The sequence below is a fragment of the Trachinotus anak genome, unplaced genomic scaffold (assembly GCF_046630095.1).
Source record: "Trachinotus anak isolate AG129_WGS33_773 ecotype Australia unplaced genomic scaffold, CSIRO_AGI_Tana_v1 ptg000010l, whole genome shotgun sequence".
Classification (NCBI taxonomy): Eukaryota; Metazoa; Chordata; class Actinopteri; order Carangiformes; family Carangidae; genus Trachinotus; species Trachinotus anak.
Window position 1 is genome coordinate 25,572,481 of NW_027273861.1, and position 13,577 is coordinate 25,586,057.

The 13,577-nt window shown below is 44.1% G+C and overlaps 1 protein-coding gene across 2 annotated transcripts; it reads left to right on the forward strand.

Moving 5' to 3' along the window:
- The first annotated feature begins 302 nt into the window (after positions 1 to 302).
- On the forward strand, positions 303 to 13,189 carry LOC139626164 (transmembrane protein 125). Of its 2 annotated transcripts, XM_071486406.1 has the most exons (3): positions 429 to 662; positions 5,509 to 7,063; positions 10,770 to 13,189. In XM_071486406.1, the coding sequence occupies exon 3, from the start codon at positions 11,177 to 11,179 to the stop codon at positions 11,873 to 11,875; it is 699 nt and encodes a 232-aa protein (XP_071342507.1). In that variant the 5' UTR covers positions 429 to 662; positions 5,509 to 7,063; positions 10,770 to 11,176; the 3' UTR covers positions 11,876 to 13,189. The 2 variants fall into 2 exon arrangements, with proteins under 2 accessions (XP_071342506.1, XP_071342507.1); XM_071486405.1 differs by lacking the exon at positions 5,509 to 7,063 and having other exon boundaries at positions 303 to 662.
- Positions 13,190 to 13,577: the final 388 nt, after the last annotated feature.

A 13,577-nucleotide genomic window follows, 5' to 3' on the forward strand; every position in this document is an offset into this window, starting at 1 on the left:
GGTTAAGTTTTTTGCTCTCAAAATCTGAGTTTTGTGTATCGAAATGAGGGAAACAATAAGTTCACCAGGTGCTGTGACCTTTCAGTGGAAATCAGTTATGATTATATTCATATTATATCAATCCATCAGAAATGACTATAGCCTCTATTGATGAGTCTAGCACAAAGACAAATTGCATTTCTCCCTCCCTGGAGCCTGATCTTGCTGAACCACTTCTCGTCTCTGCTCCTCGGCTCATACCTTCACAATCGCTCTGTGGCTTTTATTCATTAGAGCTGTCACACTCCGTGTCATGTGCTGCGGTTCCCCCCGGGGGACCCACGGCGGAGCGGAGGTCGATCCACCGACTCTCTGTCCCCTCCCACCGGCGTCCCCTGCCGCCGTGCGCGGCCACACCTGCATTAAACGGGGAAAGTCCGTCCGGCGGAGAGGCGCAGAGGCTCCAGAGCGGGCGGAGGCAGGAAGCCGGGCACCGACAGCGGCTCCCATCGCATTGCTCAGGACCCCGGACTCTTTAAAATGAGCGGATGAGGGCATGAAGGCAGGCGGCGAGCGGAGGAGCTGACACTTTGGAACCGTGTGCACAGGTCGGGGATCTGGATTAAAGACGAGCGGAGCCGCACGGTGCGGGAGAGGAGACCGAGTCTGAGCTGAGCGCACAGGTAGGAAGGCTGCTGATGACCGACATACAGGAAGACAGAAACTGCCCCGTTACAACTTTTTTTTTTTTTTTTTTTTTTAAATTTAACAGCTTTTCTTTTGATTTATTTCATTTTAAACTTATTTGTGCGGAACTATGTGCCAAATTACCTTATTCCACATTTAATCATTTATTTCCCAACAATAATAATAATAAAAAAAATAGTAAGTAAACAGTAGCTTAGAGACTATTAAAATTCCTGTTCAAATTTATGCAGCTACATATTTGGTTATCAATAACCTAGTGAGTCTATATTGAACTTATATCACTTGCACAATATTGAAATGGTTCTTGGATCTCTTCTGTTGGGCTATTAAAGACTGTGACATATTTTCTTGCAGAAATGACCTGCAGCTCAGTATGTTTTGTGCCTTACATAAATTCCCCTTCCCCCTTTTTCTTTTATCTCTTGTAATCCGAAGTAAATGATAGTAATGCAGATTACCTTTTTATCTTGTATTTCTGTCTTTTCTTTCACAGACGACAGATAATTTGACTCTTTGGTTGAATCCCATCTGGTGTTTCTCTGTCTAACCCTGTCATACTCTCACCATCTCCAAAGTGCTGAAATGAAAAGCAGCCTTTGTTGTTTGTGAGGAACTGCTGCTCTGCTCAACTACGAGAAATATTAATAGACTTTTCAAACCTGTTCTCTTCTCCAAGCACAGACTGTGTAATGTTCTTACCTGTGACTGAATATGAAATCATTATGAAGTGATACATCAGACAGTAGATTCGGAGGCATTAACCTCTAAACACATCTAATCTTAATGAATTTCAGTGCGACTTCTAAGAGAAAATAATGTATCTACAAATGATAGGAATCTGGGTAAAAAGGTCCTATGTTTTTCCACAGTAGCAGCAACGTAATGTTTTTGTATTCAGGGCTTGTATTCAAAAAAGAATGAACTGCTGTTTAGTTTCCATTAAAAACAGGGAAGTAAAACATGTTGACATTGTATCACACCCTGACCTTTGCACCTGCAGAATGGCCTGCGGTTACCAATTGCAGATAGGCTACTGTAACAGTGAAGGCCTCATATGCACTGTAGATCATCAAGTCATAGTCACACTGTCATATAGTCAGAGGTCAGGTTTGCTGCATTATGGAAAATCCATAAACCACATAGAGGGTAAGTGTTGTTGATACCGTATTCAAGTTATTGGGATTGGAACAGATCAATACGCTGTCCAGGCAAGACCCCCTCTGCCACTTTGCTTATATACAGATCTCTTGTAACTATAATCTAAAGACCAAAGATGAATCATGAAAGGGCATCTGAAGCAGGTTAGACGCTGTGGCTCGTGGCTCTCACTGAACCGAAACCACTTTAAAGATCCTCTGAGAAGAAGTCGAACATTTAAAAACAACTCAAGCTGAAAACAACATGTGATAGACCTCATTAGGAAAGAGCCTCGAGTCAACAACACACAGCGCCGGGTGAAAGAACAGGAGGAGACAAACAAAGTGAGTCGGTGATTGAGTTTGTGGAGGAGCGTGGAGGAGTTATATGAGAGCTGTGTATCGGTGAGGTGTGTGACATGGATGCCAGACGCAGAGCAGAGCAGAGAGTAGGCCAGAATCTTAAATATCCCCGAGAGGCGTTTTGTTTCACAGTCAGCAGATACAGAGTCGGGCATGTAGTGTGTCGTCAATAGCAGCTAGTACAATCACATCTGTCCCTGGGTTTGAAACACACCCACAAATAAGCATAATCTATTCAAGTCATTCAATGTGATGTACAGAAGTGGGAGATCGTGTAAGACACAGGCATTTTTGTGTCAAGAAAAGTTGAGCTGCTCAATGCAAAATCTTTCATTACAACGACTCTTCAGTCACACTAGCAGATTTGAACTGTACTGTCCTAGATGCTAACTTTAGCGTGCTAGTATGCTCATAATGACAATGCTATTTTGCTTAAGTTTAGCAGGTATCTTTATCATTTTCTCTGACTTAGTCCACTTGGCACAAAATAGCTTACAGCTGAGGCTGATGGGAAAGTCAGTTTTGGCCAGGACAAGTTGCTGTGCAACAGGAAGTTACTGGTCTAGACCAATAAAAGTAGCAAATTATTGCTTCTGCACCTCAGTTTTTATACTGACTAAACAAAACATGTCATGTTTAATTCCTGAGCTTTTTACCAGTTTTTGTGCTAAGCTAAGCTACCTGGCTGCTGGCTCTAGCTTCTAGCTTCAGTGTACAGACATGACAGTGGAATCAATCTTCTCATCAAACTCTTGGCAAGAAAGAGAATAAGCACATTTCCTTAAAGGTCACCAGAATTATTACATATAATCCTGTGGGCATCACGGAAATACAGTCCATTCAATAGTTATCAAGATGTGTCACATAAAACCACAAATATCAACCTCATGGTGATGCTTTAGACAAAAAAAAAGGGGATCCACAAAGTCAGTGGGTTTCATCCTCTGGGGGACATGACTGTGCTAAATTTCATAGCAATCTGTGTAGTTTAAAGTACAGAAACACCAGTTTCTCAGCCTAAATCATTAGGTGCTGCTGCAATGTAGAGAGGTCCCTTCATGTAGTCAGTCAACAAACAAAATGGACAGCCAGACACTGAGCCAGCCGTCTCATTCATTACAACCATTAACGCTAGACAGCCAATATCAAATTAGAATATGCTGAACATCACCTCTGAACCAACGAGAGGAGGGGATGAGGGTTAAAAAAACACAACCTGAAACAAAAAAGAAAAGGTAGCCTCTTTTTCCATCGTCAGCAGGAGTGAAGCAGAAGGGGACCAGCATGTTAATTGGTGATTTGATTAGCGTTTTAATATTGCAGCTGTGCACTACAGAGCAAAGCAAGTGGCTGCCCAGAGGTTTTCCTTTTCCTTTTTTTTTTTTTTTTTTAATCAACAGTCACTACTTCTCCAGTGCAGGGACCGAGGGGGGTTATCACACAGCTTAGTCATTATGCACGTCATTGAGTTCGTTTCCTCCACCCCCCCCCCCCCCCCCCCCAAAAAAAGTTTCTTTGCTCTTGTTTAGTAATAAAGGGTATCTGACGGAAGCAGAGATATTCGAGCCATTTTAAATTGGGCCCTGCATTTAAGAGCCCTATTTGGCTCCTGCTGTAGAAACGTGGCTGAATGGGGTCCACAGTCTGAGCTAAACTAAGCTAGACTGGGCTGGGCTACGTTTTTGTCAGCAGCAGTGTGTGGAGGAGGAAGCTCTATTTAAAAAGCGGGAAATGCCATATGCCATATTAGATAACAGATTGAAAATGTTTCTGTGCATTATTGTGAATCATGTTTTGATTATCTGGGCCTGTATTGTTAATGTGTCTTTAACAATGGTCACAAATTTTACTGAGGCTAATGAATAGGTGGATTTTTAATGCTGGAAATGACGGGGAGAAAATGCAAGAGGGAATTGGGTGGGGGGGGGGTGGGGGGGGGGCAGGGTAATAACACCAGAGGCCTGCTGAGAAAACAGTGTAAACACAGGTGCAGCACAGTGTGTATATGTATGTGCTTGCATGCATTATGCCACAGGGGCATATTGCATCAGGCAGCCTTTTACCTGGAGCCAGAGGAAGATCTGTGGCAAAGACAACTAATCTTCCACACCTCGCGCACACATCTCTCTTCCCAACACCAAAAACGCCAGAGCAGACAGCAGACAGGAGAGATAAGAAGTTAGGCAGATAAAGAGGCATTGGTGGTGAGACAGAGGAGGAGAGGAGCGAGGTAGAAGAAAGGAAGGAAGGTGTGAGGGGGCTGGGGGAGATAAGGCAGGAGAGGAGAGAAAACAGATGGAGATGAGTGTGTGTGTGTGTGTGTGTGTGTGTGTGTGTGTGTGTGTGTGTGTGTGTGTGTTTTTGTGTGGATAAGGTGTCAGGGGGGGCAGGTCTTGGCTGGTCGTGCCGGTCGGGGCGATGCTGTGCCATAAGCTGAGAAATGAGCTTGCTCAGAGATGGTGGAATTAAACCATCTGAAAGGAGCCAGGGAGCGAGAAGGAGAAATGAAATGGGGGGGGTCTGTTTAAAGTCTAGAGAGTCTACAGCCAAGCTTGCATGCAGCGTTCTGACAAGCTCACAAAGATCATTTTATTGTAACCGTTTAGTGGCTGACGAGAATGTTATTACTTAAGATTTCATCATAAATAATAGTATAAATATTGTAACCTGACTTTTTTAACTCAGTAAAGAGTCAGAGGACCATCAAAGTGATTTTAATTGATCCTGTGGGGAACATGAATATTTTTATTAACTTTTTTGGCAGTCATTCCATAGTTATCAAGACATTTTACTTAAAACCACAAATGTCAGCCCAACGACGGCACTAAAGGAAAAGTCAGGGCATCACCAGAGTCATTACGGTTCATCCTCTGGAGACCACGAATGTCTGTACAAAATAGTTGTAGAGTTATCTCACTGACAGATCTTCTGCCCTACTAATACTGCCATCTCCAGAGCAATGCGCCTACAGTGGCTAAAAATAAATCAATGTTTTGTGAGGAAAATTTCTGTGGCTGCAACATCTAAATGATTCCAGTTGAGGGGCACATCTGTGCATCTCCTTCCTTCTTTATGCGTAATTGGCTCATTTTGATTACACTTGTAAATCAGGATGGTGATCACACAGCAGTTTGTTGCACATGAGCATCTTTGAGGTTTGCACTTGCTGTTGGACAGACAGAAGCTGAGATTAATCCGTAGAGCAGAACAGGGAAGGACGAAATACATAAGCCCTGCTAAGAGGAGCCATAGGGGTGGGTTTACAGTACAGTCTGTGCAGCTGATGTGAAGGTCTGTCTGTCTTTCTTTCTTTCTGTCTTAGGCTTTCCTTGTGATCCCTGACAGAGTGAGGACAGTGACACTGACTCAGCCTTTGTCTCCTCACTGTTTCCGAGCAGAGTGAGGCTCCCTGGGTGCCTCGGCTGTCCATTGTGACTGTAGAGAAGAAAGAAAGATCCAGCTTGTCTGTATAAAGACCTATTCAGCATCGTTTCTCTTTGCTAGCTACATTTGCAGCCCTAAGAACAGTGCAGTGAAGTCTCAGCACTATCCCTGCCCCCAAGGCTTTCCCTCCATCCTCAGCCCCCGGTTCTCCTCTAACTCCCTCATCCCTATCCCGCTCTCACTTTCTCAGCCCCTTCCCTCCTCCCAGCCCCAGCTTCGGCTTCAGCCTCTGCCCCATTCTCAGTCCCAGATGACAGCTCAGAAACATCCGTTACCCTCCCACTCCACACGAGTCTTCTTTCCTCTCCCTCCAGCCCCCGTGGCGCTTGGCACCGATGCCCATCACATAGACAGATGGAGCCAACCCTGACCCCTCTCTTTGCCTGTGGGGACGCAAAGAGAATCAACGCCTCACTAGAGGAGAGGGGGTGAGTGTCAGCGGGGGGAGACAGGAAGAAGAGAGGAGGAGAGTATTGCTTTGTCACCACAGCAACACATCACCCAGCCTCCCATGGACTCCCCTTCAGCCGAACCCGAGGCCCTGGGATAAAAACGCACACAGCAGGAAAGTAAGCAGCAGGACCAGAAGGACCTCATTTTTCTTTCTCCAAATTGTGCCTGACACATTTTTGCTTTGATTATTTGGGAGAGATATCTTGTTCCGTGCTCGTGTGTGGAGAGGAGAAGATGCAAACATTGACAAAATTCTAAATATAGAAAACATCATTTAAAGGAAGCAGGAAACCACAAGAAGACAGATCTTAAAATGCTGAAGGAAAACCCACTCCACACTCTAAAGAGTCGCTGAAGTTTTTCCAAACACCACAAAAGTTTCAGTCTAAGTCCTGCACTTCCTTTTCCCTCTGGCCTCTGTGATCTACATGAATTGCAGTAAGAAAAGCTGCAATCTCTATCAAAAATATTGTTATTTTAACATGCAAATCAACAGGCAAGAGGAATTTTTTTAACAGTAAGCAAGCTGCTTTTTTTTCATTGTGCTTTCCACACCCGAATGAAGCAGAAAAAGCTTTTGATTGACACTAAAAAGGAACTTCATATGGGGCTCCAGTCAGACCTTCCTTGGGTGCACATGTATACCTTCATCTAAGTTGTAGCATCCTGTGTTGCACCTCAGCTAACTGATCAAACAGCCACCTTCTGTCAGGGCATCCGCAGCTTCACTCCTCCGACTATAAAATCGCACCTGAATTTTTTAACAAGCAAGATTTTGGCTTCTCCATCTTCCACTGGATGCTGCTGCCGTCCTCTGTCTTCACTCCGCTGACTGGCATTCCGATTTGCATACAATTCCAGACAGCCAATTTTGAAAGAACCACACATCAACAATAAAATGAGACACTAATGGCCGGTGAAATGAATTCAGCGGGCCAACATAACAGAGGGGGGAATACCGGAGTCCCAAAGCTTCCCAGGTAATTGGAGTGCAGCATAGTGTTTTTTACTCCAAAGCACAGCTCCTCCGGCGACCTTGCAGGCTGAAAACATAGAGGAAGCAAGACACACAAAGTGGAAAAGAGGCAGAATGGTACTCTATGTCCGAGGCTTATGATTGTCTTTGGGATTCTTCATCATTATTTTCGGTGCATTAGCATAACAGAGAGTGTTTGGACTGTTAGCATCAGCCTGTCTTCAGTCACTTCAGTTTTCGGTGCAGAGCTGAGCATCCAGGACACATTTATTATTCCTGTCACTTAAAAGAAGCCCATTCAGGACGTTCTTAGTATCTCTTTCAAATAAATACCGATAATGGCCACTGGTGCAGCTTTCTATAGCTTCTGTGAGATGCCCATTGATCTAACTATTGTGTTTTGATGAGTAAATCACTGTCAAATTCAGTTTTGGATTGCCAATCCAATTCTCTCTAATCGGGCCAAATGAAGAGCTAAAGTGGGTCATCAATATCTGTATTTCATTTATTATATTTTGTATATTTAGCATCTGTATTTCATGAATATGCAAAGAGTTTTGTGGGAGTAGTGTGAAGATTCACAGCTGAGGTGTGAAGATTTATTGTTAGACATAATCTATGGAGGGTTTTTAGTGCACAGGTGTAAACGACTGAAATGTCACGCAAGTTGGTTTCTACTAAAATCATCCAATCTGAAGAATTTCCCTTCTTTTTTTTTTTCTTGTAATCAAAACTACAAAGTGGCCGTCGTGGACTCCTGGTTAAATCTTTGGTCATTGATCCCAAAACAGTTTTCTTAGATGGTGCAAAATTTCAAAGAGATCTTCAGTGACTTTAATTCCAGATGAACCGGGCGCTTTTAGTCCTTGGAAGAACTGAGTTGTGTGGAGTTGTGTAAATTGTTTGTGCCCTCTCTACCTGTTTTCTATCACTTAAAAGGAGACCAGTGGAGAGTGAAGCAGTGAGTCAGTGCTTTTGTAAAGATATTTATGAGGCCGGTATGACACGGCTGATATAGAGTCTAGAGGTCATATAAGTGATAAAAGAGGAAAGGCAGACACAGTCCAGCAGTCCCGTGTGTGTGTGTGTGTGTGTGTGTGTGTGTGTGTGTGTGTGTGTGTGTGTGTGTGTGTTTGTGTGTGTCAATGGGGATCAGAGTGTGAGAAACACAACATGGAGTAAGATATACTGGAGTCATTACGGGTTCGATTTCATCTTATGATCTTTGTTGCATGCCATCGCCTCTCGCTCCATCACCCGGTTGTTTCCCTGCCGCTCTTCACCGTGAGCCATCTAATGAAACAGAAAATGAGCTTTCATAAACTTCTACTGTATGAACAAAGGTGATATTTTCAAAACCTTAATATGAAAGAGGTTTGGACGGTGGTGGAGTATCACACATATTGTTTTTGTCACCTTAACACCTTTTGGCTCCTAAACCGCAGACATACGCAAAAAAAAACAAAAAAAAAAACAAAACATAGACACACACCTCAATTACGGTGCTATTTCTGTGGCGCTACCTGTCAGTGACACCAAGCTCAAACCAGCTGGGATTAATTAGGGACTCAACAAACACACACACCACCAGGCACACACAAATGCAGCTTTCTATGTCTTTCTGTGTGAAACACACACATGCACACATCATAAGCGAATCAACACACATGCCAACACGTGTGTACTTTTCATATCTTTACCTTTTATTACTTATTTACAACTGTTCCCTCTTGATAAACACACACACACAGGCACACACACAATCATCCATCAGGCGCAGAATGTGAAAAGCTTCCAGAACAGCATGTTGCCAATAAACACCCCTCCTCCTCTGCTGTAATTACCTCGCTCTTCATTTCACACCTTGTGTATGCGCCTCATATCTCCGTGTCACCATGTTACCGCTCTCCCTCTGTACACGACAACACCCGTCCACACTAATACCACACGTGATCTTACATTTAGTTTATAGTCTTCTCTAAAGAGGTGGGGGGGAAAAAACATTTCTGTCACTGCTTCTGGAACAGTTTCTAGAGGTGCCACAGAGTTTCTACACTGAATGCGAGATCATGTTATACTTGCTCAGACTGACATATTTTTTTATTTTGCAGAGCAGTGTTTGTGTTAGCAAAATCCACGGCCGGTGAGGACAAGCTGTAACTCCTGTCAGCTTGTGTCGGGGGGCGCTGGGCTTGTTCCGTGCACCGCCGACTTTGATAGAAATAAAGCCGCTGACAGGTTTTTTAAAGACAAGCTGTCGCCAGCCATAACCTTGAGGATGTTTGTTTGTGTGTGTATGTGTGGGTGTATGTGTGTGTGTGTGTGTGTGGGGGGGGCTCTATATGTTTACATGATTGTGTTATGAGGGGTGTGATGGGGTTACAAACTCCAGCAGAGAGGTTCAGTATGCTGAGGTAAGGTAAAGACTGAAGAAAGAGGTTGTGAGGAAGTGAAACTAGTCAGGTATGATGAGCCTTTACCTGATATGTGGTAAAACATACAACAGTACAACAGTACAGTGTAGACAATGTACACACATACACACAGGGGAGGACAGAAGATTAACTGGACTTAAGGTGCCGGAGAGTGAGCTGCTGTGGGTGTGTGTTTGGGAGGATGAGAGGGAGAAAATTCACATTTGTGCATTAGCTGTTTGTGTGAGTGTGTGTGTCTGTGTGTGTATGTCTGTGTGCATGTGTGTGTGTGGACATTGCTTATTCTATTGGCAGCTGATGCTCGTTTCATCCAGCCGCCTCTGTAGTGGCAACTCATTAGCATAGTGATAATGAGAGATAGAAAAGGTTGCCAGTGTCAGCACACCAAGTTTTTTACATAGTAAAAAAAAAACAAAAAAACAGCAATTTGGGGTATTCAGAGAAATAGTGTGTGTGCGTGCACATCTTTAATCTGGTGGATTTTTATCCACCACATGCTTATCTTTTTTAAGAGTTACTTCACACCAAGCTGAATGCCACCGCTTCACTGCGTCACTGGCAGATGTGTGCAGAAGCAGCTGTAATCACGCCAGAGTGGCGGTCGACAAACTCTGCGGTTGAGCTTCTGCGTCACCACAGCGAGTTAAGAGATTTAGCTGGTGCGAAGTTTCCCTTGTGCTACTTGGCTTTCACACTCACATCTTTCAAGGTTAAAAGTTAGCTCTCAGGTGAAATCAGTCTCTGTGAAACTTGACGTAACTGAGCTCAGCTGGACACAACTGAAACTGGCTGATTAAACGGTGCTTTGACTCTGCTGGGTGAAGAAGGAAAAAAATGGACGAGAGGCCTGCATGTGTTTCTGTGCTGTCATTTGTTGCCTGGTTAGAAACAGAACCTTTATACCGGTCTCACTGGTCTCAAACTAGCTATCTATCTATTTCATTTACCTTTATTTAAGTTGAATCCCTTAAAGGTAAATAAAATAAATTGTGCAATTTGCTTAAAAAGTTTACCTGTGGCATTGTTTCACATTTTATCCCCAGTTCAGCAACATAAAATGCATTACTTTTAAGTTCTTAATAGCATTTTAATAAGTCTCATCAGACCAGGCTCATACATGGGACATATTGGTCTGAATTCACTGAGCTGCTGGGGCGTGTCTCTTATGAACCAGCAGGGTCACACAGCAAATAAAAGCGTCACTCCTGAGTAGACAGGAGGTGGGATCATACACTGTACAAACCCTGTTACATCCTCATCTGTCTTCTCTTCCAGGTGACTGCTGGAGATTCTGTGGGTGTTTGGATTCTTTGCTTCGGATGCTGATGCAGTACGAATCATTTGGATTCTTCTTTGTATCCATCAGAGTGAACGATAACCATTTTCATTCTCGAAGGAGCAGGAGTCCTGAACTGACTTATGAACAGCTGTGGAACCAGGGCGGATAAAGCTACAATAGTCTGAACTCAGTCAAGTGTTTTAGGACATTTGGTGCATTATATCATTTCCCTGTGTAGACTCTCGCCACATTTGGGATTTTCAGATAACATAAGGAGCAACTCCTCCAAAACTGGTGGCTACACTGGTGGTAGCCATTGTTAAATGAAATAAGGACTGAAAGATTCTTACCTGGACATCGTGGTGGTGGCGTCCCTCTTCAGCAGGCTGGGAGTGGCATTAGGATGCCTGAACTGGATAACTTTCCCCCCCTGAGGGGCCCCAGAGGCCCTGAGCTGGGCCCAAATGGACCAGCAGACCCAGCTCAGATTCAGCACAGCATCCTGGAGGAGCAGGTGGAGCTGTGGTGGTTCAGAGATCCTGGGAAGTCTCTGCTCTGCTACTGTGTGGCTGTGCTCCTCATCCTGGGCTGTGGGCTGGGAGGAGTTGGACTTCTCTCCACCACCACCAGCGTCTCGAGCGAGTGGCGGCTGGGCGTGGGCACGGCCCTCTGCCTGCTGGCCCTGGGAGTCCTGCTCAAACAACTGCTCAGCTCAGCTGTGCAGGACATGAATTGCGTTCGAAGCCGACGGCGGATCAACATGCTGAAAAGCGGTGGTTTATCTGACCTCCTTGTGGTTTTGATCACGGGGATGTCACTGCTGATTTGCGGAGGGGTCCTCCTGCGTCTTGCCCTGGCTAACCACATGCCGAAGCCTGGCCAAGCCCTTAATGACATGTACATCTCTGGAGTGGTTTTGCTGGCTGGAGGGGGGGCTGCAGTTGCGGGTGTTGGGATATACTCTGTTGTGGTGATGCTGCTTGAGAGGACAAGGCACGGACGAACGCTGGTGGAGCGCGTTTTGAATATCTTCACTGTTTCTGGACACATGGACCACCAGGCTCGCAGAGAGACTACCTCCAGTCTGGCTAACCTCATATGAGACATGACTCAATTCAGACTGTGTATTTTTGGCCCCTTGCTCTTAACGTCAGAACATTTAGCCTCAGCTAAATTAGCCAACACATCACCAGATGTATGATTCACTCCTTTACATGCCTCAGCTTTGTCAGCAGCTGAGCAGAGTGTGTATGAGACTAAATGAGTTGACTTTGTATTATCTGCTTGGTGAGGATGTTGTCGATGAGCAGCCAAATCGCAGTCAGATGAGACTGAAGGGTAACGCACTGAAGAAGAACTGATGACTGCAGTGCAGCTGAAGGTCTCCCAGGTCAGGGGACAGTGGTGTGCGTTTTACGTGTGAACGATCAAATCAGCAGTTTTTTTGTTGTTTTTTTTTTTTTACAAACTGTAAATCCTGCACCATTTACATGAGACTAAATGCCAAAAAGATTGGTGCCTGTGGCAGCACAGCAGAGGCAGTGTTAGTATGCAGGTCACCAGCACAAAAGCATGCAGAAAAAGAAAAGAAAAAAATTTGATTTGGTTGGTATTTAGGGAGATTCAGTCAAATGAAAAGCACATATTTTAGCTGAGCGACGTCTGACAGTAAAGGGAGAAGTGTTGGCTCCAAATCAGGCGTGAGATCTTTTGATGGAAATAAATAACAAAGATCTGTGGTGTGAGCTTGTAGCCCACAGTGGCCTCATTTGATTGGAACAAAGCTCTTCTCAAATCATCTCAGATGATCTATAAACATGAAGCGTCAGCCTGCAGACACCTGTCTTCTCAAAGGCGGCATGAGGTCGTGGTTAAAGGGGCCATTTACAAACTAGTGTGTATAATGTGTCTGTGATGAACTTGTATCCTGTCAAAGTGCCCTTGGACCACACATCTGACCACTACCTGCTCTATGATTGTAAGCTGCAGCTGAATGGAGATCACTGGGACAATATAAATATAAAAACAAGTCATCTTTTTAAATTCATTTGTAATTTATGTCCCACCCTCACTCTGTCCATGTTCAGCTGATGAATTTGACTGAGGATGGTGAACAGGTGAGAGGCTCAACGACTCAGTTTAATTGGAACAACTTCCCCTGATCTCATTTCTTTCCTCAGTTTAATAATAATTAATCATCATTAATGCAGTAGGACTGTGGTGTTTGTGACGGACTGTAGTATTTGGCTGCCTGCACACATGAGAAGACGACATGATTGTTGGAGAGTTTTATCACAGCACTTTAGAATGTATGGATAATTTGTGGTCTTCTGCATCAACACAGTATTAACTGTGCCTGTTTTCCTTTAACCTGCTTTCTTCTATATTTTTTTTATATTAAATTAATCTGATTGTGTGTAATGTAAAATGGTAACTGACACCACAACTTTTCAGCTCTGTTGAGTATTTTTAGCCTCTTAGCTCTTTTTTTGTTTTTTTACTATAAGGTTGAGTCTCATTGTCCTCTAAACTGTGCATCAGAGACCCGGCACCGACTGGCAGACAGAGAAGTCACAGCGTGGCTGAAGAAGCTAAAATATCTTCCTCAGGAGCCGGTGGGAACCAAAATAGAGAGAGAGGAAAGACAGGGAAACTAGTGGACTTATAATATTCAGATGAGCTGGAAAACAACTTTATAAATGCCTACGTGGTCCATAAAGACAGTTTGATGACATATGGTTTGCTCCCCAAAGCCTGGACGTGTTCCGTTTGTGTTATTTAATTACTCAAAATTTGTAACACTG

What these genes read in the sequence shown, in the direction of transcription:
- LOC139626164 (XM_071486405.1), top strand. Translation starts at nt 11,177, where the DNA reads ATGCCTGAACTGGATAACTTTCCCCCCCTGAGGGGCCCCAGAGGCCCT.